At 34.8% G+C, this 23,988-nt stretch overlaps 1 protein-coding gene across 8 annotated transcripts; it reads left to right on the top strand.

Annotated features, from left to right (window-relative positions):
* Nucleotides 1-3,777: 3,777 nt before the first annotated feature.
* Nucleotides 3,778-23,795, top strand: LOC114267091 (ARM repeat superfamily protein). 8 transcript variants are annotated; one of them, XR_014333262.1, is made up of 22 exons: nt 3,789-4,067; nt 4,246-4,312; nt 4,526-4,690; nt 5,403-5,477; nt 5,936-6,051; nt 7,906-8,020; nt 8,742-8,870; nt 10,598-10,645; nt 10,845-11,014; nt 11,321-11,517; nt 11,624-11,916; nt 12,883-13,032; nt 13,123-13,464; nt 13,584-13,733; nt 14,539-14,614; nt 16,284-16,411; nt 16,562-16,753; nt 17,674-17,713; nt 17,814-17,954; nt 18,048-18,176; nt 19,040-19,237; nt 23,331-23,795. XR_014333262.1 is itself a non-coding variant. In XM_028208079.2 (21 exons), the coding sequence occupies exons 3-21, from the start codon at nt 4,556-4,558 to the stop codon at nt 23,493-23,495; spliced, it is 2,949 nt and encodes a 982-aa protein (XP_028063880.2). In that variant the 5' UTR covers nt 3,778-4,067; nt 4,246-4,312; nt 4,526-4,555; the 3' UTR covers nt 23,496-23,795. The 8 variants fall into 8 exon arrangements, 7 of the variants coding, with proteins under 7 accessions (XP_028063880.2, XP_028063882.2, XP_082731144.1 ...); XM_028208079.2 differs by lacking the exon at nt 17,674-17,713 and having other exon boundaries at nt 3,778-4,067; XM_082875018.1 differs by lacking the exon at nt 17,674-17,713 and having other exon boundaries at nt 5,936-6,038.
* The last annotated feature ends 193 nt before the right edge of the window (nt 23,796-23,988 follow it).

Below are 23,988 nucleotides of genomic sequence, written 5' to 3'. Positions count from 1 at the left end.
TTTATTATATCAATTTTCAGATATCCTACTTGGGTGAAGATTTTTTACTTGTGCTAAACACCCCGAAATTTGTTGAAACATTTCATGATTATACCCCATTGAGATTGGATAGACACTTGTGTTCTTGACTAATCATTCTAAAGTAAACAATAATTTTCCTAAATTCTCTCTCAAAAGTGAGCATACGATTATAAATTGTCAACAATTGGGTCTTCCAAAATGTGACACAAAATTTGCAAATTGTCATTTCTTCTTCAATGGTGAATGATTTCTCTCTCTTTGTTTTTGATGAACCTTCCACAGTGATTGTATGAAAAAACCAAAAAGAAAATGATTTTAGAGGTTTGTTGTGAAATCAAATTCAGAGAAAGAGAGAGGATAAAAGAAAAATGAAATCCAAATGTTGGTTGTGAAATAAAATTAAGATGGAGGGTTTCTATTTATAGAAATTCAAAATATTATCGTTAGAAGATAATAGTCGTTTGAAGATACCTGTTGTCACAAAAAAAAAAAATTGTTTTTTGTTTTTTTAATTAAATAGAGCACAACGACTCTTTTGAGATTTCCAAGAGAGATCATAACCATCCACGTATATATGTTCAATGGTTGAGATGATTTCTCTAGAATCATCCAACCCTGTCTTCGATAAAAACGCACTGCCTTTCTTCTCCTTCTCTCACTCTATCTTCCCTCTCCTTAAACCAGTTTTCCCTTCTCCTCCTCTATCCTCAAACATCTCTCTCGCTCTCTCTCTCTCTCTCTCTCTCTCTCTATCTCTCTTCTCTCTTCTCTCTCTCTCTCTCTCTCTCTCTCTGTGTCGCTATTTTCACTCTCCCTCTAACTCTGACTCTGACTCTCCTCTTTTATTTTCCTCCTCCATCATGGAAACGTCTCTCACTCTTTGTCATTGAGTTCAAGTCTTCACCGATCTCTCTCTCTCCTTGGTTCCAAGTCTTTACCTCCCACACAATCGCCCCCCCATTTCCTCTCTCTTTCTCTTTGTCTCTGGTACGATCTCCATTTATATACATACTCACATATATATATGCTTTGATTTTTTATTTATTTTTTTGGTTGTTGATGTGGATTTGAGGTGATCGAGATTTTTGAAACTCAGGTCATGCAATGACTTCAAAGCAGATCTTTAAAGAACTCAAGGATCTCCAGAAGGATCCTTCACCATTTTGTAGTGTTGATATGTTTGCTAAAATTTTCTTAATTATTTATTTTGATTTTTGGTTTAATTTTTGTTCATCCATCTATTTGTTAGCCTATTTTGGATTGGTTTTATTGTGATAATATCCATCTGATTTTTACACTCCATTTGGATCGACTGATTTGGTGATAAATGATTATAAAAAAACAAATAATAATAAGAGAAACGGAATTTGGGTTTGTCAAATTTAGTATGAAATTTGTGAATTTGGCAACTCATTTGAAAATTGGGGTTGATTATGAAATTTGGGAGGTTTTCTACTGTTTCAATTCTGTTTTTTTAACTGAATTTGGTGTAAAAAATCTGTTGATATTTGCTGATGTGGCAAGTTTGGCGGCTGCTATTCAACCTGCCAAATTTGATAACAGATATGGCATCTGCTATCTTTGGCAAGTAAAATAGCAGGCCATTGGAGACCCTCCTTTTTGTCACTCTTATCAAATTATAGCTTTGGCAGGTTGAATAGCAACTCTATTGGAGATGCTCTTAATACATATTGATTTACTCTAAAAATAATGATTAATATTGTGAAATTTGTGAAAGATTGGTCAATTGATCTACCTCAGGATTTGTTTGGGATGTGGATTGATTTTTTGACTATTTTAATCTAGAGCTAAAAAGTCTTATTTGTGATAAACTTTTTAATTTTTTTAACTTTTGTGAGAAAAAAAATAAAATAATTATAATTTTAATGTGATATTTTGTCTTATTAAAATAAAAAATATATTTTATCTTTTTATGACTAAAATAATTAAAAAATAAAAAAATATAACATGCCAAACAAAAGCATGCCAAACAAAAGCTCAATTTGTGAAAGATGGTAGTCACTTGATGTTTGAGCCCTAACCCCTACAAATGGAGATAATTCTCCCATAAATCCCATGCATTATGGCACAATTTTGGCAAGAAATTTTTAGGGCAAATTACATATACACCCCTTGAGGTTTGGCTAAATTACAGATGCCCCTGAGGTTTGAGAAATTACGAATTCCCCCCTGAATGCTATATTTGCATAAGAAATTAGGGGGTAATTTGTTATGAAATATAAATCTCAGGGGGTAAATTGTTATGAAAATACAAACCTCAGGGGGCAGGATGTAATTTCTGAAACCTCAGAGGTATCTGTAATTTAGTCAAACCTCGAGGGTGTATATGTAATTTGCCCAAATTTTTAATGAAAATTTTTGGAAAAGAAAGAAGTAATCATTGGAGAGTGGGCACAAAAGTCAAAAGACAAAACAGGTGGGAGTTGCTTTTGTCATGTAATGAATACAAAAGCCTCCTCAATCCCCGGGACCGTTGGGGCATTATAGCTTTTGATTTATTCGATTATAAAGCAAATTTTATGTGGGCTCTTATAGGAATTGGAATGGTGCCAAATTTAATTTCAGTCCTACTTGTATAAAAAATTAATTTCGTGTCAAATTCAATTTAAAATTTAATAATATGACCTTATCAAACTCGGTACAAGAGTGGACAGACACAACATGGATTGTTTAAAATTGACCACAATCATAATTTAAAATTTAATAGTTTAAAATTGATTATATCAAAATAACATGGATAATTAAAAAAATAATTAATCTATAACAAGTTAAAAAATGATAGCTCAATCTATTTTGCTAATAATTTTTTTTGGAGTTTTGAAAGGCTAATTCAAGTTATAAAGACTTAAAACTCTTTTGAGAATACTCCAAATAAATTATTTGTTGACTTATTTTTATTATAACACCTCTATATTTTTTTACATGTCCTTTCATAATAAACAAAAGAGTCAAAAAATAAGTCATACTAAAAAAAAAAACCTTAGTCTATTGCCTGCAAAATGACCCAATATATCTTACATAAAAAAAAAGTTAAAAAAATAATTTTGACAAAATCATTTAACTTTGACCATTAAAATTGGTAAGTGAAAAGTGTTTTGAAATATGATTTTTATTTTATTTTAAGGCACTAGCTAGAATAATGAAAATTTAAAATGTTAAATATGACTCGTAAGGATTGTTTGAAATAATTTACGTAAGTATATTTTTTGATTCTTCATGAAAGAAATATGTAAAGTGATATATATAAAGAGATGATTTAACCAACATAAGAGATAACGTGATTTTATTATAAAAAAAAATACTTATTTACTCTTATAAGAATTATTAAATAAATTTTTTAATATAATATTACTTGATTAGAGTTTTTTAAAAATACTTTTTAGAAAATTTTATTTTATTGTTTTTCGTGTATTTTTTATTTTTACTGATTTTTTAATATTTTAAGTACTTTTTTAATTTTTAAACATGCCTAACATAAATATACTTAAAAAGTAAAAAAATTATGAAAAAATCTTTTAAAAATTCACTAAATACCAAAAATATATTAAAAAAATACGAGAATTCAGTACATTATTTATATTTTTACGCATTTATTAATTTTTATATATTTTTTTTAATTTTTTAAATACATCTAAATAAAGTACATTTAAAAAATAAAAAAATATTTAAAATTTTAAAAATATTTATTTAAAAAAAAAATTTAATTTAAAAAACTCAAACTATCCCCATATTAACATTCATTATTTACATGTTCTTGTTGTTTCGATACAAGCTTTTGGTGACAGAGCAGAGCTACTTTTCGGTGGCAGAGCAGAGAGCCATCTCTCACCGTCAATTAGATACTATACGTGGGTCCACTGATTCCATTGATTGTGTTATAAACGAAAACACATGGCTGTGATTGATGCTAAGCTGTGACTCTTTCCAGATTAATGGACTTCGGACTAAGAGAGAGAAAAACCGCCAGTTGGAGATTTCAATGCGTCAGGCCTCTCTGCCTCCCCAATTGCCCATACAATCCCTAGGTAAATACAAAATCAATCATTTGATTCTCTCAATTTATGATTTTTTTACGTTAATTACTGGGATTTGGATTCATAACCAGAGCTTTATATGGAAATAATTTAGTTTTTTTGTTCTTTCATTCGTCAACATTCAGACCCTTTTTTTGTTTTTGTCTCAATTTTGTTCGTTCGTTGGTAGGCTTATGCAGATCGCGATCTTAAGAGCTGGGTTGTTCAGTATATGAATTTTCGTATTACTTGGATTGGTGGGTATGATTTAGATTTTGATAAATTTGTTTGAATTTTGCAAAATTAGTATGTTTATTGACCTTTTCTTTGGCAATTCTGTTGTGCCCAATTCGTTTATTCGTCATAAAAACGAAATTCTTGGGATTCTTCTGAATTATTGTTCATTTGGTCAATTGGGTCCGTCTGGTTTTGGTAAATTTTGGTTTGAATTTGTGATTTGGTTTTTCAAGGGGAGGGGTTTGAATTCAATACCTTAGCAAATGGGGGTTATGTCCAGGCGGGTTTTGCCCGTCTGTGGTAAAGTCTGCTTCTTTTGTCCTTCCCTGCGAGCAAGGTCGAGACAGCCTGTGAAGCGGTACAAAAAGCTTCTTGCTGATATCTTCCCTCGGTCTCAGGTGAGTATTTGGCTTCCCTTGTATCAGTTTTACTTGATTGTTATGTCTCTTTTAAGTCATGTCAACAATTTTGGTTGCTTCAGTGGTCAATTGGCATGATTTTTTTTTTTTTTTGGTCTTTCTGTATGTTGAGGATGATTACTCCAAAGTATTCTATCAAGAACATTGTGAGGGAACAAAGAAAAAAAGTACTTAGTGTTTGACATTGATCTGGTTGATTTATATGCTCTGGGGTGGTGAGACGAGCTGTACTGCAGTTTGGTCTGCTCATTTGTTTTGGGTACCAAGGGCCATTAGGTTAAGGAGGGTCTTCCCAAAACAATTATGGAAAAAGTCTTTCCTATATTTCTTATGCTCTTTATCTCAATAAAATGTCTAGGATTCAGTTTTGAAGTTTCTATGTATGGTTCAATGTCATATAAATTTGATGACGGGTTGTTCACTCAATGACTTACTAATTTTGTTTTATTTCCCGTTTCCAATATAATGGAAGTGTACACAAAATAAAGTTTCTGCTATTGTGGTTGTTCTATGTTTTTGTGGTTATAGTTTTGCTCCTAGTTTTTATAGGACTGGTTAGAGGCGCCTCTAGTAGGGAACCCCAACTTATCATTTAATGTATTATGGGGATTTGTCATCTTTTTGCAACTCAGATTGTCTTTGGAAGGCCACTTAAAAGCTTTGCTTACTAGTACCCAATCACTGTTTGCAGGATGCTGAACCAAATGATCGGAAAATTGGGAAGCTTTGTGAGTATGCCTCAAAAAATCCATTACGAATACCAAAGGTAAGTATCCTCATTGAGAGGCTGTTCCTTCACCAATTCAGTTTGTTTTGTATTTTCAATTCCTGGGTTCTCTATCAAATTTTGACTTAAGGCTTTGTGAATTTAGTTTTTTTCAGTTTTTGTTTGTAATTTTGTATATCAAGGAAGAAATGTAAAGTCAGCGGCAGAAGGTTCCTTCCTGTCACCGTGCTTGTTTTTAGTTAAACAATCCATTTCTACAAAGATTTCTGTAGTTACACTTCCAAATAAGTTGTCACCTAACAGATAGTATTTATAGTACATTAAAGAATTAAGAAAGTCAGTTATCCAAAACTGCCTTGCCCTTTGTGTTAATTTTATACTACATTTAAGTCACAGTTTCTTATATCAGGTTTGTTCCTAATTAAAATTAAGTGCCAATAAGTTTCTGTTACATTTTACTCATTGTTTATTCTATTATTATTTTTTTTTGTAAACAGATCACTGAATACCTCGAGCAGAGATTTTACAAAGATATGCGGAATGAGCACTTTGGCTCAGTAAAAGTTGTGCTTTGCATATATAGGAAATTGCTATCTTCATGTAAGGAGCAGATGTAAGTTGGAGTGTTCTAATTTTTGTTTTTAATTGGGTTCTCAAGCCATCTTAACGCTATGTTTGGATTGAGTGATTTGGAGAGAAAAGAAAAGAAATTGAGTGATATGTATTTCTCTTATTTATTTGGATAACCCAAGTAGAGAGAAATGGAGAGAAATTCATTTCTCTTATAAGTCTCATTTTCAATCTTTCCAAAAGTGGAGAGATTAGGAGAGAAAAGAAACAACTATTTTTATAATACCAATTTTGTCCCTATAAAAATAAAAGAAATAAAATAATTGAAAATATAAAAAGGTTATTTTGGTAATATAACATAAAATAATTTCTTTTCTTTTCTCTTAATGAAATCTAACCAAACAAGAATGAGAGAAATCACAATCATTTCTTTTCTTTTATTTCTGCCTTATCCAAACAAAAAGGAGAGAAATCACAATTATTTCTTTTTTTTTCTTTTCTCTTATTACTTAAGTAATTATTTCTTTTCTTTTCTTTTCTCTCTTAGGTTCCCAAACATAGTGTAATTGTTTGGGACTTATTTTTGTTTTCTTAATATGCTTCCCTTCTATGGTTCCACTCAAAGAACCTTTTACTCTTTCATGATTTTCTTATTCTTTATTTTTGCAAGTAACATTAATGGGTTTCTCCTACAGAATGATTTCCCACTTGGCTCTTTCATGTGTAATTGGTTCAATTGAGTGACTGCACGTTTCTAACCTCTAAAACTAGGGCCTTGTTTGGCATATACTAAAAAAGTCAAAAAGTTAAAAAGTCACTATCCTATTTAAGTCACATCACCTCTCTACCACATCACTTCAAACCCAACCCATATTTCGTAAAAAGTCAAAACGTGCACTTATTTAGAACATCCTAAACCACCCCTAGATTTGTTGAGTGAATTTTTATTTCATCTGTCCTTAATATGATATCTGGGAGAGGTTGTTGGTAGGCAGCCATAACATTGCTTTTATTTCATTTGACCAGAAACTAGGGTAGCGTTTGGTAGAGTTTTCTAAATATGATTTGAAAATAGGAGTTATATTTTGAGTTTGTGAGCTTTGGAATTATGATTTGAGTGTGAAAAATTTGTTTGGTGAATGAGTTTTGAATTGAGTGGGGAATTTTTGATGTGAGATATGATATTTGATACAAAAAATTACAACTCTTGAATATATAAAAATTAACATGTGTTAATTGCCAAAAAAAAAAAAAAAAAAAATAAAAATTGCACTGTTCCGGTCAACTTGCCGTACGTCCGGTGGGACGACCGGTTAGGCCAAATTTAAAATTTTTTTTTTTTTGAAAATCGCCCCGACACAGTTTTTTGCAGAGTTGCCAAATTTCAAAAAAAAAAAAAAAAAAAAAAAAAAAATGAAAATCGCGCCTGACACAGAGTTTTCTATTTGTTATGGAAATATAGTTTGAAAATCCTATCCAAACATGATACTAGAATGTATGGGTAGAATTATAGTTTGAAAATCCCTCCAAACACAGCTTAGATGTTTACATTTTCCAAATGTTAAAAAACAAGTTGTTTTGGAAGTTGTATAGCTCCATACATACAGATTGGGTTGAGGAACAGAGGGATAAATTGTATTGAAGTCAAAGATCCTGATGGCACTGTCATCCACTCTATAGTGTTACTTCTGCAACTTCCTATATTATTCAAAAGATGTGTAGTGGAACTTGTACTTTCCTTGCTATCTTATTTCCTTGATTCCTGATAACAAGAAAGAACTTCACAATTGTGCCATTGGATTGCAAACTGTTCAGTTTTCAATTTCATTACTTGATTTGCAGCTGCAAAGTGTTCATATTCATCAGGTTGTTCATTAGATTCCATTAATGTTTGCAGGCCACTATTTGCTAGCAGTCTATTAGGGATTGTCCGCACTCTTTTGGAACAAACAAGACTTGATGAAATCCGGATTCTGGGTTGTCTTACTCTTGTTGATTTTATAAATAGCCAGGTAAAACTAGCATTATAGATGGAGAAAACTTTCTACATTGGCCGAATCATTCTTAAGCAAGCATTTATACACATGGAACATACATCTGGCCTAGGTACTGGCCTAAGAATCACAGACGCGGACACATGGACACACATTTTTCAGAAATGTAGGACACGACACGTCGGAGACATGTGCAACACATATAATTTTATATATTTATTATATGTCATATTTTTATATATTGTATATTTATTCTATGTCAAATTATTCTCATCAAATTCATCAACCTTGGATATGCTATTTTGGTAAAAAAATAAAATAAAATAGGACAGTGTGCCCAACATATCCCCAGAGTGTGCATGTATGACACGTGTCGGACACCGGTATGTGACCTTTGGAGAGGTCTTCGTGCTTCATAGGTATTGGCAAAGTTCAGTGGTCTCTTGTGGAACGAACCATTTAAATGAATCTTTTACTTGTAAGAACCAGATAATTTGTGGACATGGAGGAGAAATAAATGTAATTGATTAGGAAACAAGAATACTTACAGATCCGATGATCTATTATTGATTCTAAAGATGCTATGGAAGGGACATGCTGAGTGATTTTGTCCTCAAAATGGCCATATGTGATTATCCTACCTTTTCAATAGGAATGCCATCAGTATGCTAAGTTAAAAATATATTTGGTTGTTTTGTTAATAAAAGTAAAATTGAAATTTTATTTTTCAAATAAGCAGACGGATAGTACATACATGTTCAACTTAGAAGGCCTTATTCCTAAACTCTGTCAACTGGCACAAGAAATGGGAGATGATGAACGAGCTTTACGCTTAAGGTCAGCAGGGTTACAAGCTTTGGCTTCAATGGTACAGTTCTGTTTCCTGCCTTAAATGCTTCTTTTGTGACTACAAGTGTTTGTGTATTTATTTAAATGCATACACAATTTTAATTTGTTAGTCTATGTCTGGTATTTCTGTCTTCAACTTCAGAATTATAATAAGTATGTGTTTCTTATGAGATTATCTTTTGTCTTCCGAGCTAATTGTGATTATTGAAGGTACTATGTTATTACCATGAAAATAGGTAGAAGTGTTGACCATCTATACTTTTATTTTATAACTAGTGGAATTGCACTTGTGTTGCACATGGATTAGGCATATATTATCACCGCAATTCCTATATTGGTTGGTGATGTAAGGAATCATGCTAAGATTATTTTTCTATTATTGGATTCATGGATGCTTGTTTTTGCATGCAACAGGACAACTAATGACAAACATAAAATGTTGTCAAATAATTATAATATTATTTTTTTGTTGCTATACACCAAAAAAGAAAAAAAACAATTTTCTGCAACTTTTGTTTCAGATGGCCTATATAGACATGTGGTGGTTGTATCCCTCACCATCCAGTAGAGCACATGCAAGCATTGGAAAAATGTGGTTATTGAATTTCATGTTCCTAATGATGTGTGTCAGGAATTTGCTAGAGAAACATCCCTTACTTTTTAAATTGACACAAGGACATGTTCTTTCCATAAGCACTTTGTAGAATCATTTATTTGCGATCAAGTAGTTGTTATGTTTCAATTTCAAACACAACAAACCCAACGAAATAGAAAGTTGATGTTTGCTATGTAGATGAAAAGGCACAAATACAAAACTGAAAATCTAATCAAAGGTTACAAAATTGAGATTTCAAATCTTTCTCAATCTTGATGTTATTTGGTGATGGATCATCCAAGTGAATAATGTTTTGTGCATTAATGTCCCTCTTTCTAATCTTCACGAGGTTGTGTTGCACAATACAGTCTTCCTTATCTTTGACACTAATTCTTCATATTCTAAGGGTTGTTTTGGGAATTGGCTATGTTAGTTGGCTTTTTACGAAAAGATGTACAGAAAAATAGAAGGAATAGTTGACTTTTTTTGTAGTGGTTTTTTGGCTACTTAAGCGTATTTGCCAAAACAGCCCTAATTAGGGGTTATGTTTGTTGTTTCGGGTTTTCTTGGGTCCATGCAATACTGGTGAATGGATCACATCCACATCATTGAGGCATATTGGAACATTCAATCGAGTGGTCATCTCCCTTGCCAAAACAAACAGTTTATATAACTGACATGGTAATTGAAGGCCAAAAACTGTCCATATCTTTTCTTTACAAAGCATTATTACTAAATTTGGAAGAATCGAAGTTGTTAAAAAGCTTGAGAGGTGTTTTCCCGTCAGGGTGAGGAACAACACTGTTTGGCTTCCTCTGTAATATTGAACTTCTTACTCCCTTGGAAGCTCTGAGACTATTTTGGAATGCTGAAATATTCTGTTACCAAATATCCTATGAGACCAGCTAATTGTTATAGTTTTTATTTATTTTCCTTTAGTTGATAGTTTCTTAAATGATGATTTTCCATTTGTAGCTGTGGTTTGGTTTTCATCCCTCTTAATACTTAATTTTACTAATATATTGCTCTTTCACTGTTACATTTTTTCTTCTCTCTCCAGCTCTTTCCGGGTTGTCTTCTGTTACTTGGCTTATGCTCTTCTCTTATTTCTTAAAATCACTTTGTTTTTTTCATCATGATTATGTCCATAGGTGTGGTTCATGGGGGAGCACTCTCATATATCAATGGACTTTGACACTGTAAGTTCTCCTTTTCTCTTTTGGTATTCTCAATTATAATTCTACACAAACAAACAGCGTATTAAGGGCTTGCAACAGATTTGTTGCAAGACTATGAGCAAGTTTGTTTAAAATTGGAAGTTAGATCATGAATTTCACTGACAATTTGCATTTGTTGGCTTTTGGTATAAATTTGAATATTGTTTTCATTCTAAAATAGATTATATCAGTGACTTTGGAGAATTACACGGATCTCCCGGTAAACCCTGAAAACTCTAATCTGGGAGTTCTTAAAGCAGAGGATCGTGCCTCATCATTTTCAGATATTGGCAAGAACGTTCCCTCTGTGCAAAACCTTGTCAATTTCAAACCTGAATTGGATCCCACAATGTAAGGCCCCATAATTTATAAGAATATAATATTCCTCTCAACTATCACTGAATATCACTTAACCCTCTCAACTATCACTGAATATCATTCAATTCCCCTCAACTAAGAAACCATACTTTGGACCCCCTCAATCATAAAAATTGTACAAATAAACCCCCCTTTGGTGGGGTGAAAGCAATTCAATTTTATGGTTGAAGGATCCAAATGTAAGGTGTTTTAGTTGAGGGGGTGTCCATGTAAGTTTCTTTGCATTTTAGGAAATAATTTGTTGTTGTTGACATCCTTCGATTCTTGTCACTTGAACAGGGATGCATCTCAAAGTCCCTCTTACTGGTCTAGGGTTTGCTTGTATAATATGGCCAGATTGGCAAAGGAAGCTACAACTGTGCGGCGTTTACTTGAACCTCTTTTTCATAGTTTTGATGCTGAAAATCATTGGTCCTCAGAGAAAGGACTTGCCTGTTCTATTTTGACATATATACAGTTGCTGTTGGAGGAATCAGGTTACATTTGGAATTACAGTCCCTCTTTTCCTTAAATATTCTGTAAACGAGTATGTATGTGATTCTGATTGCTTCCCTTTCATTTTTATTTTTCTGTTAACACCAGGGATAAATTCTCATCTTTTGTTATCTATTTTGGTCAAGCACTTGGATCATAAGAATATTGTCAAACAGCCCATTAAACAGATACGTATTGTTAATGTCACCACACAACTTGCACAGAATGCAAAGCTGGAGGCCTCAGTTGCAATCATTGGTGCAATAACTGAACTGATGAAACAGTTACGCAAATGCATGCAATGTTCAGCTGAAGCATCAAGCCCTAGTGATAGCTCGGACAAGTGGAACACTGATCTTCAGTCAGCATTAGAAAAATGCATCTTGCAACTCGCAAATAAGGTTTGTAAATGGCTTTTAGATGTGTTTCAAGCTTCATCTTGAATGACTACTTTAAAAATTTGAAGAGTGGAATCTAACTTCGGCAGATTATGGAATATTAGACCCTAAAGATCGTTATGTGTATGCTATTTCCAAATTCCGTTACTTCTGAACTGCAGTTGATTTTTGGGAGCCTATGGAATTTCAAGCCATGCTTATATAGGTCAACTTTGCTCATTCATTGTGCATGTCTAGTACATGAAAAATCTATATGAGTTTTTCCAACTCATTGAACTAGCAAGAACTCTGTTGATGGTCAAATTCCAAAAGCCCTGTTTATTTTGTCAAGTAATACCTTTTGAAACTGAGAAATGGAGAGGTGCTAGGCAATTAGGTAATTGCTCGTGACTATTCTTGTATGCATATCTCTATGTAATTTCATCAGTTGTGGTAGTGAAAGAGGTAAGTTATGGAATTAATAGGTTGTAACAAAAAACTGTGGAACCTGGGTCTGGTTGTAGTGGGGGAAAGTTTTAGCCCTGGTGTGGTTTTTTCATGTGGAAGTGGGGAAGTTTCACCCCTTAGGATTAAGTTTTATCAGATTTATCCTTTGTTTTTAATTTTCTGAACATACTTAGACAACACATAAAATCTCAACAATCCACTATTAAGAAGTAAACCCGTGAGCAAGGATCAAATTTAGTTTTGGTGTGCTGTTTCAGTCAACTTTGAAACAGAAATATTTCGGAAACACAAGGAAAAAAGAATGGAAATTTTGACTTTACCCTCTTGTGGTTTGGCTCATGTGCGCATAACCTCCCTAATGTTCAAATGTAAACACAAAACTCCCTGTGGTGGTTTCTGTCTAACATTACTGAAATAAGTAAACTTGAGAAGGGACAGGTTAAAATATGATACCAGCTGGTGTAATATAACTACCATATTTGGTGCATGATTTTAACTTAATGTCAATTGTGTTGTTAACAGGTTGGCGATGCTGGGCCCATTCTTGATATGATGGCTGTGGCACTAGAGAACATCCCAAGTAATGCTGTTGTATCTAAAGCAACAATATTCGCTGTTTATCGGACTGCACAAATTATTTCTTCCATTCCTAATGTTTCATATAACAAGAAGGCAAGATTCGATTTCCTCATATAGCAATATGTTGCTATGTTTTCACTTTATAAAAATCATCTAACCCTGCGGCATAATTTCTTGCTTCAGGCCTTTCCTGATGCTCTATTTCACCAGTTACTTTTAGCAATGTCCCACCCAGACCACGAAACAAGAGTAGGGGCACACCATGTTTTCTCCATTGTGCTTATGCCATCTCTTATTTGTCCTTGGTTAGTTCGTAATGGAGGACCTGCACAAGCTCTCCTGGGGTTTTCAACAATTGCTTCAGAGAGGATAAAGAATGGAAGTTTCTCGATTCAGGATGAAAGCAATGACAAACCCAAGGAGGAAGTCAGTCAAGTTTTGGATAATGGCGTGACTCAATCTATAAAATGTCCATCTCGTGGTCGATCATTTAGTTTCAAGAATGCTATGGTCAATGGAAAAGCAGTATGTCACAAGTCTTTGAAAGTTGCAACACAATCTATCATTTGGTTTTGCCTTACTGTGATTATTGTCATTTTTCTAATGATCTTTTTTGAGTGATTTATCTATCTAATCTTCTTCAGGATCTGACTGCCCTCCGATTGAGTAGTCACCAAGTGAGTCTCCTGCTTTCAGCAATCTGGGTGCAGGCGACATCCACAGAAAATACCCCTGCAAATTTTGAAGCGATGGCCCACACATATAATGTCACTTTATTATTTACCCGGAATAAGGTATCCTCATGGTGCTGTTTACTTATATTTATTGTTTCTACCATTTTGATACTTATCCCTTGGAATTTCTTTTTATGTACTTTTTTTTCTTCTTTTTTCTGGATTAAGAATTCTATATTGAAAAGATTCCAGTTGCTTGGGAAAATAACTCTAAGATAAAATTGTATCTACAATATACATTCAGTGAATCTGGAAAGAAGTTTCGTGGAAATAGAATACTGTATTTACTTCACTACTAGTACTAGCTTTACTTTAAAAGTGGTGAAAGCCTGCTTTCAGAGATTTGAGTTATTTGATTGTCAAAAATGATTCTTCTAACACTCTTAAAACCAGAGTTCTAATGAGCTTCTCACCTGTGGCAACTTTGTTACGTAATTCAAGGTTTTGAATCCTATGAGCAGTGAGAGTAATTTTTTTTAGTCTTCATAATAAGAAGTATCTTTTTCTTTTGGATTCTTAAGTAGGCTAATGTGGAAGCTGATATGCCCTATGTGGGCAGTTTTAGTGGGTACCGCAATGCCTCTATATTTATTTTGGTGGTCCTTAGAATTTTCTTGGAGTTGTCATCTCTATTGTACTCCTTTGCTTCAATTAGTAATAATTATGTTTATAGTGATTTGATTTACGTTCCATTGTAGCCAATTATTCCCCTGAAGATGTTACTCTAAAAAATTGTCACTATTTATTTAACTAGTCTTTTCCTGTGCTTTTGTGATCCATGATTATTAGTATTTGAACTTTCATTTTGATCTTACTGTTCTGATGTTTTCTCAACTTGCATGATGATTCATCTTGCTCCTAACAGAACTCAAGTCACATGGCTCTAGTTCGGTGTTTCCAGTTGGCATTCTCTCTAAGGAGCATCTCTCTAGATCAAGAAGGTGAGCTGAATGTAACTATAAAATGTTGTGAACTTCTTACATAAGTTTAAACAAATAAACTTAAATGTTGACTTGATAAATAGGGCAGTCCATGACATAAAGTCAGTAACTGTACTTGCAGCGGTTACCCTCATGAGACGTGCACACACACACACAAAAATGTATTATTTATAGAGAAAAAAGGTACTAATTAGAAGAAGTTAATCTTTTCTTGAATTTAAATGGAAAAAGTCAGGTACTCATTGAGTTGATGTCAAGGACAGTTCACTCACTTGCTTTAAGGAGTAATTGTAACAAGACAGAAACTTTTTTAAAATTTCAATTGGCACAGAGAGAGAGAGAGAGAGAGAGAGAGAGAGAGAGAGAGAGAGAGAGAGAGAGAGCATCTTCTTTTATATGCTTTGCCGGACTTTGTATTAGAATGTTGTCTTCAATTCAAAAGAAAATGAGTTGGATAGTCAAGATGGTTGAAACGGTTCTCCCTGTCAAACATGTTTCTGGATGAATTCCTTCCATTTTATATTTGGTTTATCAGAAATGATGAAAACTAAGAAGCACGGATATGAACACAGATAGGCACAACGATTTCCTAAGACTCAAGATACGGACACGGCAGGGATATAATAAAAGAAAATATTTTTATTTGTTATGTATATGAATATTATATCCTTGAATAGCTAAACATAATGAAAAACTAACACTAATTGATCATGAAAAAATTATAGACAAGGGACATGGCAATTTCCCAAAACTCAGGATATGGACACTGCAGGGATACAATAGGAAAATATGATTTTATATATTTTTATTTGTTAAAATATTAATTGCATCCACAATCAATTAAACATAATGAAAAACTAATAATAAATCATCACGAAAAAATCACTCAATCTATAATTTAAAATTTATTCAATACAAAAAAAACACAATTTCATTAATCATAAACCATTATATCAGAGTTGTTTGTCTTCGTCAATAGCAGAAATTGTGGGTATGCTACTAGCACAATCGAAAGAAGACAAGTTTTCCTATAATAATTACAAATACAAAAAGAAGATAGAAAAAAATTGGGCCAATTAAGAGCAGGTCGTGTGGATCGGACTTATTTACTAAAAAGTCCTACTCCAATTTTCAGTGATAAATTTATCATTGTAATTTTTTTATTAAAAAAAAAAAATTATATTTCAACCACTTACATTTTTCACATCATATTTCAATATAAACTAACACAAATAAATTAAAAATAAATCAAAACTCATAAACAAAAGCCAAATTATCGCATTCATTTATCACTTTGATAAATTTATTAGTATGTTTACCAGTACCAAATAATCATTCAACAAACACAAAACACATATAAATAGTCTCAAAAATTTCTAACTCTCAAAACAAGGGGAAAATAAGTATATAAAAAAAAACACTTAGGACTTGTGAGTAAATAAGTCCACTCAATAGGACCTATTGGTAATTATCCTTAAAAAATTAATAATTTTAACAGCCAAACACTAATTTAGAAATTAAGGGAGAGAATGCTTTCATCAAGTTTTTTTTTTTTTTTTTTTTTTTTTTTTTTTTTTTAAGGGAGTGAAACCTTTTTATTGGAATTTACACACATTATTAATGTGGTGAATTATTTCTCTTATCTAAATTTCTTGCATGCGTATTGAAGGAGGTTTGCAACCATCTCGCAGAAGGTCTCTCTTCACTATGGCATCATGCATGCTTATATTTTCAGCCAGGGCGGGCAATCTTCCTGAGTTAATTCCTCTTATTAAATCGTCTTTGACAGATGAAACAGTAACTTCAACTCCTTATCTTCAGATATAGGCTCATTTAACTATTTCCTATTTATTTTTGAAGTGAAATAATAATTTGTGCTATTTGCTTTTGATATCTCTCTGTTAATTCTATGTTTTTATTTATGCAAATAGTTCTCCCTTTTGGCAGGTTGATCCTTATCTTAAGTTGATGGAAGATATCAGACTGCACGCTGTTTCGTTTGATGAAGCCAAAGGCTATGAATCACAGGAAGATGAAGTTGCTGCTTTAAAGTCCCTTTCAACAATAGAATTAGGTGACAAACAATTGAGAGAAACTGTTCTATCGCACCTCATGACAAAGTTGGCGAAACTGTCAGAGGTAATTTACCAATCCTTGTTTCCTTGATCTTCTATATTTTCAGTCATCGGGTACTGATTCTGGAAAAAGATGCATAAAGTTTTTTTAGAGCATATACTCCTGGTAGGGCTGCAAACTAATTAAGATGAGCCCAAAACCTAGTACTTACCTGTCAGGCTTTGCTTAGTCAATCAAGGAGTTCATTCAAGCTGGGCTTGAACTTGCAGGAGATTCCAACTTGGCTCAGCTGGTTTTAAGCACGTTCAAGCTCAACTTGGTTTAGCTTGGTTACTACGAGGGCAAGCCGAACTGAATTTAAAAGGACCGGACCCGAAATTGAAGGCTTGAACCACGAAATATTTCTAGAAAACCTTGTCTTATATGTATCTTTCTTCGAATTAGGAAATAAAAAAAGGTTGTAGAGGGGGAAAAATCCTTCTAAGAAAGGTTTAAGAAAAATAATTATATCTCATATATAAAGAAACTGCATCTTTCTCCATGTAGGGCTGTTCGGTTTTCTCAGAACCCTTTTTTCGATTGGATGATTGTTGGATTGAGCATCATCTAATTGCTAAGAATATGTAAGCATGGAGGAAGAAGGACTGTAGATACTAGCCTTGAGCCTTGGCATGTATATCATAGACTAATAGTATATCATTATATTGTGTTACATTCAAATGTAACTATTCACAAGCCTGGCAAGCCAATCTCGGGTATGTTTAGGCTCTACTTATTTGAGAAATGAGTTTGAAATTCAAGCTCAAGCTCAGTTCATTAGCTAAGTGAATGATCATTACTAAACCAAGCTCAAGGCTTCCTGTTTTCAACACACTACACCACACTGCTGAAGTAGGTGGTGTCATTGATCATCTCATCTTTTAAGCTTTTTAAATAGCCTAGGGCAGGGACTAAAAATGAATAAAATTTTTGTTTGATTAAAGGTATGCTGCTCCCACACACTCCACCACACCACTGAAGTAGGTTGGTGATCACTTCATTTTTTAACCTTCCAAGATTTTATTTGTGTAAGGGTTTCTGTAGCAATTTTTGTTTGAAGTTATATGTTATATTTGTTCTCCAGGATGAATTATCGGGCATAAGGAAGCAACTTTTGGAGGGATTTTCACCTGATGATGCATATCCAATGGGGGCTCCATTATTCTTGGAGACACCTCGGCCGCCTTCTCCACTTGCCCAGATGGAGGCTCAGGCATTTGATGAGGTAATGTTTGGCCACGTTATATTTCCAGCTTTGTTGGGTATGGCATACATTATATGTGACAGACTTTGACTTCCATGATTTGGTTTCGTTCAGGTCATGCCTCTAGATGCCTTGACAGATGATGAATCCTTCCCTGAACCAAATGGAAGCCAATCAGGTCGCAAAACATCACTTTCCATCAATTCACTTGACATTCTAAGTGTTAACCAGCTCTTGGAATCTGTAAGTTTTTTCATTTCTTTTTTTAATTATTTGTTGTGATATGTCTTACATAGTTGAATTTAAGATGTGTACTTTGTAGAAATGAAAGCAATGTGGAGTCTTTCTGGTGTCCCATTTCTGCTAGTTACCACAGTTTATGCTCTTGTAACTTTTGGTGTCTATCAACCTGATCTGTATTGTTCTGGTTAAGAAAATGATAATTTGAAATTTGTTCCAACTACCTGAAACTTTTAATTAAAAATGCCTATTAATCAGCTCCAAAGGTGCTGATGGCCAAAAAAGCCATATCTTCAATCGTTGCTTACGGGTTTTCATTTGCTTGAATATATTATGAGACTCTTATTTTGAATATTGGGTAGAATGGTCAATGTGTTTATATGCTCATGAAACCTGGTATAAATAGAAGCTCATGGGGAGGACCAATAACAAGCTAGTAAGGTAGTTAAACAATGTTCTAACCGTCCAATGACTTAAATCACTCGACTGCATAAGATAATAAAACCAAGGGTCACTAAAATTAATATCAATAGAAATGAACATGGTTTTGTGACATATATGTTCATGTTTACTCAATCATGTGGGATGCAAACTTGAAACTATAAAAGTGCTGCATGAGTGTAGCAATTGAAATTGATTCTCACCGTCAGATTAAACAATGTAAGAAGACATTAATATCTAGTTATAGGAGAATGTTATAGAGAAACAAAGGTTTGTTTCATAGCTTCTGATTGACAATTTGAACTTCATAGCCTCTGTAGGTTATGTATTCATTTTCTATGGTTTCAACTTTCATTCTTTTTATGGAAAAGGTTTGTATCAGTCTCATATCCATGAAATATAATATGGGTATAAATCACCAACAGGTTCTGGAAACAGCCCGGCAAGTTGCAAGCTTACCAGTGTCCTCAACACCCATTCCTTACGACCAAGTGAAGAATCAGTGCGAGTCTCTTGTAATGGGTAAACAGCAGAAGATGTCAGTTCTTCAGAGTTTCAAGCTACAACAGGATGCGAAGGCTATAGTTCTTGCCAATGAACATGAAAATAAAATGCCAAATGTGGTGAGAATTTGTTTTGTTCTTTATTTCCCCACCTTCTTGTTATTTTCTTATGAAGAAGAGAAATTGATTCTTCGTCATTGCTGGTAAAATAGTTTCTGAATTTATACCTACCCCTCCTTACTTTTTAAAAAAACTATCAAAGCTTAGGAGAATTATGAACTCATTCATTAGAAGGTCTTGGACAATACCATTAACCTTCATTATGACATTTAAATCTTTTTGGTTGGCCATGGGATCATATTTTGGCATTAGTCTCGTCTTGTTTTGTCAAAAAGTAGGTTTCTGTATTACTTTTTGTTAAAATCCACCTACTCTCCACCTACTTCACCCACTTAAACCTACTCCACTAAACCTAACCCACTACACCACTACCACCTCACCTACTCCACTAAACCTACTCTCCACCTATTTCACCCACTTAAACTTACTCCACTAAACCTAACCCACTACACCACTACCACCTCACCTACTCCACTAAACCTAACCCACTACACCACTACCACCTCCACTTCACCTACTCCTTACCTACTACACACTCACCCTCTTCTATATATAGGAATCATGAATCATTGTAATAAAAATCAACATTATATCAATCAATAATACAATTCTCTATTTCTCTTTATACATTAAATTTCTACATGGTATCAGAGCAGGTTTAGAACCTAATATTTTTCGCTTCACCGGCGGGCGGCAACCTCACCTTAGCCGTCCGCCGGACCTTAATCTATTCCGTTTCTTTTCTACACATTCTGAACATTGACAAAGGTGACGACACGGCAACTCTTGTTTTTCTTTGTGAATGTTCCCGCCATGTGCTTGCTTTTCATTTTTAGCTACCACCTGCCAATTTGAATTTATGTTGATAGAAACTTGCTTCCAGTGGAGAGCTCCTTTCCTGGTGCGTTTAAGAAGCTCGCCCCCTTTAGAAACAAAGTTCAATGCTATTGAGACATTTGCTTCTTCAACCTGTTCGTCAGTTAGGGATATACTTGTAGCTCCATACCCCTTTTCCAGCCTTGCCTTCAGTGTGGCAGCCCCTCTCAGTGATTGGGAACGCAGCATGCGCTGGTTAGGCAGTGATGATAGTGATTCTGTCTACTGGTTGCAACCATGAAACAAGAAGAGAATATTCCAAATGGATCTGGAAGCTAAGCCTGACCATTAGCATCAACATCTTGTGTCTAAAGTACACAAACTGATTTTCTCTCTTCTCTCTCTCAGCAAACCCAGCACAAATGGAGAGGGGCTACGAACCTCTTTCTCTCTCTATGCACTGACTCTCTCTTTTTTTTCGGAAGCTTTGAGTTTTGAAAGGTAAAGACACACTAGACCCACTCACTTCCTTTTCTTATGAGGAGAACATTTTTAATATCTTTACTCACCCAACATGGATACCACTCACTTTCTTTTTAATATCTTTACTCACCCAACTTTTGTCCCCCTCTTTTCTTATTTCTTTATCATCACACCAGACACCAACTTTTGTCCCCCTCTTTTCATTTCTTTTTATTTTTATATTATTCACCCACCTCTGCTTTTTTTCAACTCTTTATTTTATTTTATTTCATTTCCCACACTGATGTTTTTCATATAATCCATCTACCAATTCTTTTTATCTATTTTCTTTATCTCTTGTTTTCTTTCCTTTTATTTTTATTTTTACACAAAAAAAAAAAAAAAAAAAAAAAAAAACCGGAAGAAGACGAAACTGCACACCAAACTCATTTTATTCATATCAAGGGATCAACCCCGATCACAATTTTACACCAAAAAAAAAAAAAAAAAAAAAAAAACAGAACAACCACATCCACAGGCAGGATTTTCTTCTCTACTCTGCTGCAGGTCTTTTCTTCTTGCCTCCGTCCTGGGCGGCCCTTGACGGTGTTGCCTCCGTGTTTCCCACTCCACTGGGCACGATCACTCCACCCTGCTCCTCCACTACAGCATATGGCGGCCCTCCAAATCGGAACATCACGGTGGCCTTCCGCTTCAGCTCCTTATTTTCTGCTTTCAGCACACCTATCTCTGCTCGCGCATTCTTATACATGCGTTGGAGCAGAGCCAGTTGGGCGTTTAAATGCTGCACCTCATTTGTCCTACTCTGCAGCCGGTTCGACAAATTTGTAACCGCAGTCATGGTTTCCACACATGACTTCAATGTATACTGATTGGCCTCCACATCCGACTGCACTGCCATTTTTTGCTCCACCGACCGCATCGGAAAGTTCAACGGAGCAAAACAAGAGGTGTTTGGTTGAGGTTCACGGGCCACCGCACCAGTAATCTCTCCTGTTGACTCATTAAGGTCGGGAAAGAGAGTGAGCAGACCACGGGACGAAGAGGCCATGTTCTGGGTAGCTGAACGGGAAGAAGCGGCCATGTTTTTGGGTTGTTAAGTGTTTCAGAGAAGCAGCGATTACCGATTGGTACTGTCAGACAGGGTTGGTTACAGAGTGTTTCAAGATTTGCAGCTCTTCGAGACAAGCTCTCTGAGAATGCAGAGGTTTCAACTGGTTTGTTATGCTTCCAAGCCTCAGCCTCCGCTTCGGTTTATAAAGACCCTGACGAAGAGGCCGACACGCGTTCTGTCGGTCACGTGCATCGCCGCGTGTCTGGCGCACCTTTTGATGGCTCGCCGCTCGATGATTTCTGTCGGGCACACCTTTTGATAAAGTGGGCGCGCCTTTTGAGGGCGCGACTTTTGAGGGCTCGATATATATATCCATGTATATATATATTTGGGCAGCCTATATACACACTCATACAATGTCTTCTACAGCGGTCCGACATGACCCCATAAACTGTTTTCTACATGGGTCCGACAAGACTCTGTAAACTGTCCCGACATTGATTCCGGTTAGCTCCTTCATGGGTCCGACAAGACTCTGTAAACTGTCCCGACATTGATTCCGGTTAGTTTCTACAAGGGTCCAGCAAGACTCCGTAAACTGTCACCACAACTGTCACAACATTGTCTGCTACAACGGTCCGACATGACCCCATAAACTGTCTTCTACATTGGTCTGACACCGCCATCCAGTGTCCTCTACACCGTTATGACACCACCATACAGTGTCCTCTACATGGTTATGACACCCCCATACAGTGTCCTCTACAACGTTATGACACCACCATCCAGTATCTTCACCAATGGTCTGACACGACCATACAGTGTCTCTTATCCTCTTTTATTTTTATGTATTTTCTTGTTTTGTTACTCTCTCCAAACTCAAGTTGGTTAGTTCCTATCCCCCTTGAGTTTGCGGGGGGCTGTTAAAATCCACCTACTCTCCACCTACTTCACCCACTTAAACCTACTCCACTAAACCTAACCCACTACACCACTACCACCTCACCTACTCCACTAAACCTACTCTCCACCTATTTCACCCACTTAAACTTACTCCACTAAACCTAACCCACTACACCACTACCACCTCCACTTCACTTACTCCTTACCTACTACACACTCACCCTCTTCTATATATAGGAATCATGAATCATTGTAATAAAAATCAACATTATATCAATCAATAATACAATTCTTTATTTCTCTTTATACATTAAATTTCTACACTTTTCTATACTATTATATAAAGTGTACACTGAATTTGGTATGAATAATTTTGTCACAACTTTTGTTATTCCTAAACTACCCTTTTGTAACTGCAACTGCCAATTTCAAGCACACCCATGGATCCTTCAAGCCGATTTCAAGAACACCCTTGTGGGTGTGCACCTTCTAGTAGACATTAAAAACAAGGATTGCTCATGGTATCGTTGACTATATTCAAACCCTTTTTCTTTTGCCCCCCTTTTATTGTTGTCAGAGCTATTATGGAGTTGTTGCCCACTTCAAAGGTTCCCAACTATTTTTTTTTTTTAAAAAAAAAAAAAAACCAGAAGCTGAACTCTCTTTTATGGAATAAAATAAATTTCTGCCCAAACCTCAGTTCTCAGACTAGGAATGCAACATCTGTCTGCCGTTGTCTATTATTGGAATTTAAAAGTGCAACACGAGGCTAGATTTTTTTGTATTTTCTCACATGAGAAGTATTTTTGAAGTTTTCTTTGTGGGCTTCTCTTTCAGACAATGGAGCTTTCAGAAGAGGATCTCAAGTTGATAAACATTGAGCCAGTTCAAAGAGGAGGAGAGAAGGTTCTTGCTTGTTCACTCGAGTATGGGCAGCAACAGTCTCTCAGACTTCCGCCTTCGAGTCCCTACGACAAATTCCTCAAAGCCGCTGGATGCTGAGGAGATTTAATACACGTAATTATTATAAAAAGTTTGTTTTCTCCCGCCTTTTCCTCCCCACGCGGTTTGCAATTGTTTCATTCTTTATATGTGAAACTCTAGCATTGCTTAGCATCCATAGTCAAACAATTATCATTTTGTTTAGATGCTTCTACCTCTTATCCAAAATGTGTACAATGAGAGAGAGAGAGAGAGAGAGAGATTTGTTCATTTGCTCATTTGTGAAGCCATGATAACATGAACAACTTTTGCAATCATTGGTGATATTTAAATTGTATATGATTGTCACTATTCTTGTTACTTGCCCATTTTGTGTCGCAAGAGATTGTAGTATTTCACATGTTGTCATTAACTTTTAATTTCATTTCTCATCTTTTATCGTTCATTTTCCTCGAGAAACTGTTGTCTAGGAAGACTTTTTTTCCGGCTTGCTGATTTCATGATTTGGTAACATGAAATTGTTGAAGTTTGTAGTAGCGAGCTACGTATGCAT

This window comes from Camellia sinensis, chromosome 6 (genome assembly GCF_055761805.1).
Source record: "Camellia sinensis isolate YWXY chromosome 6, ASM5576180v1, whole genome shotgun sequence".
Taxonomy (NCBI): Eukaryota; Viridiplantae; Streptophyta; class Magnoliopsida; order Ericales; family Theaceae; genus Camellia; species Camellia sinensis.
This window is presented reverse-complemented; position numbering and strand designations above follow the sequence as displayed.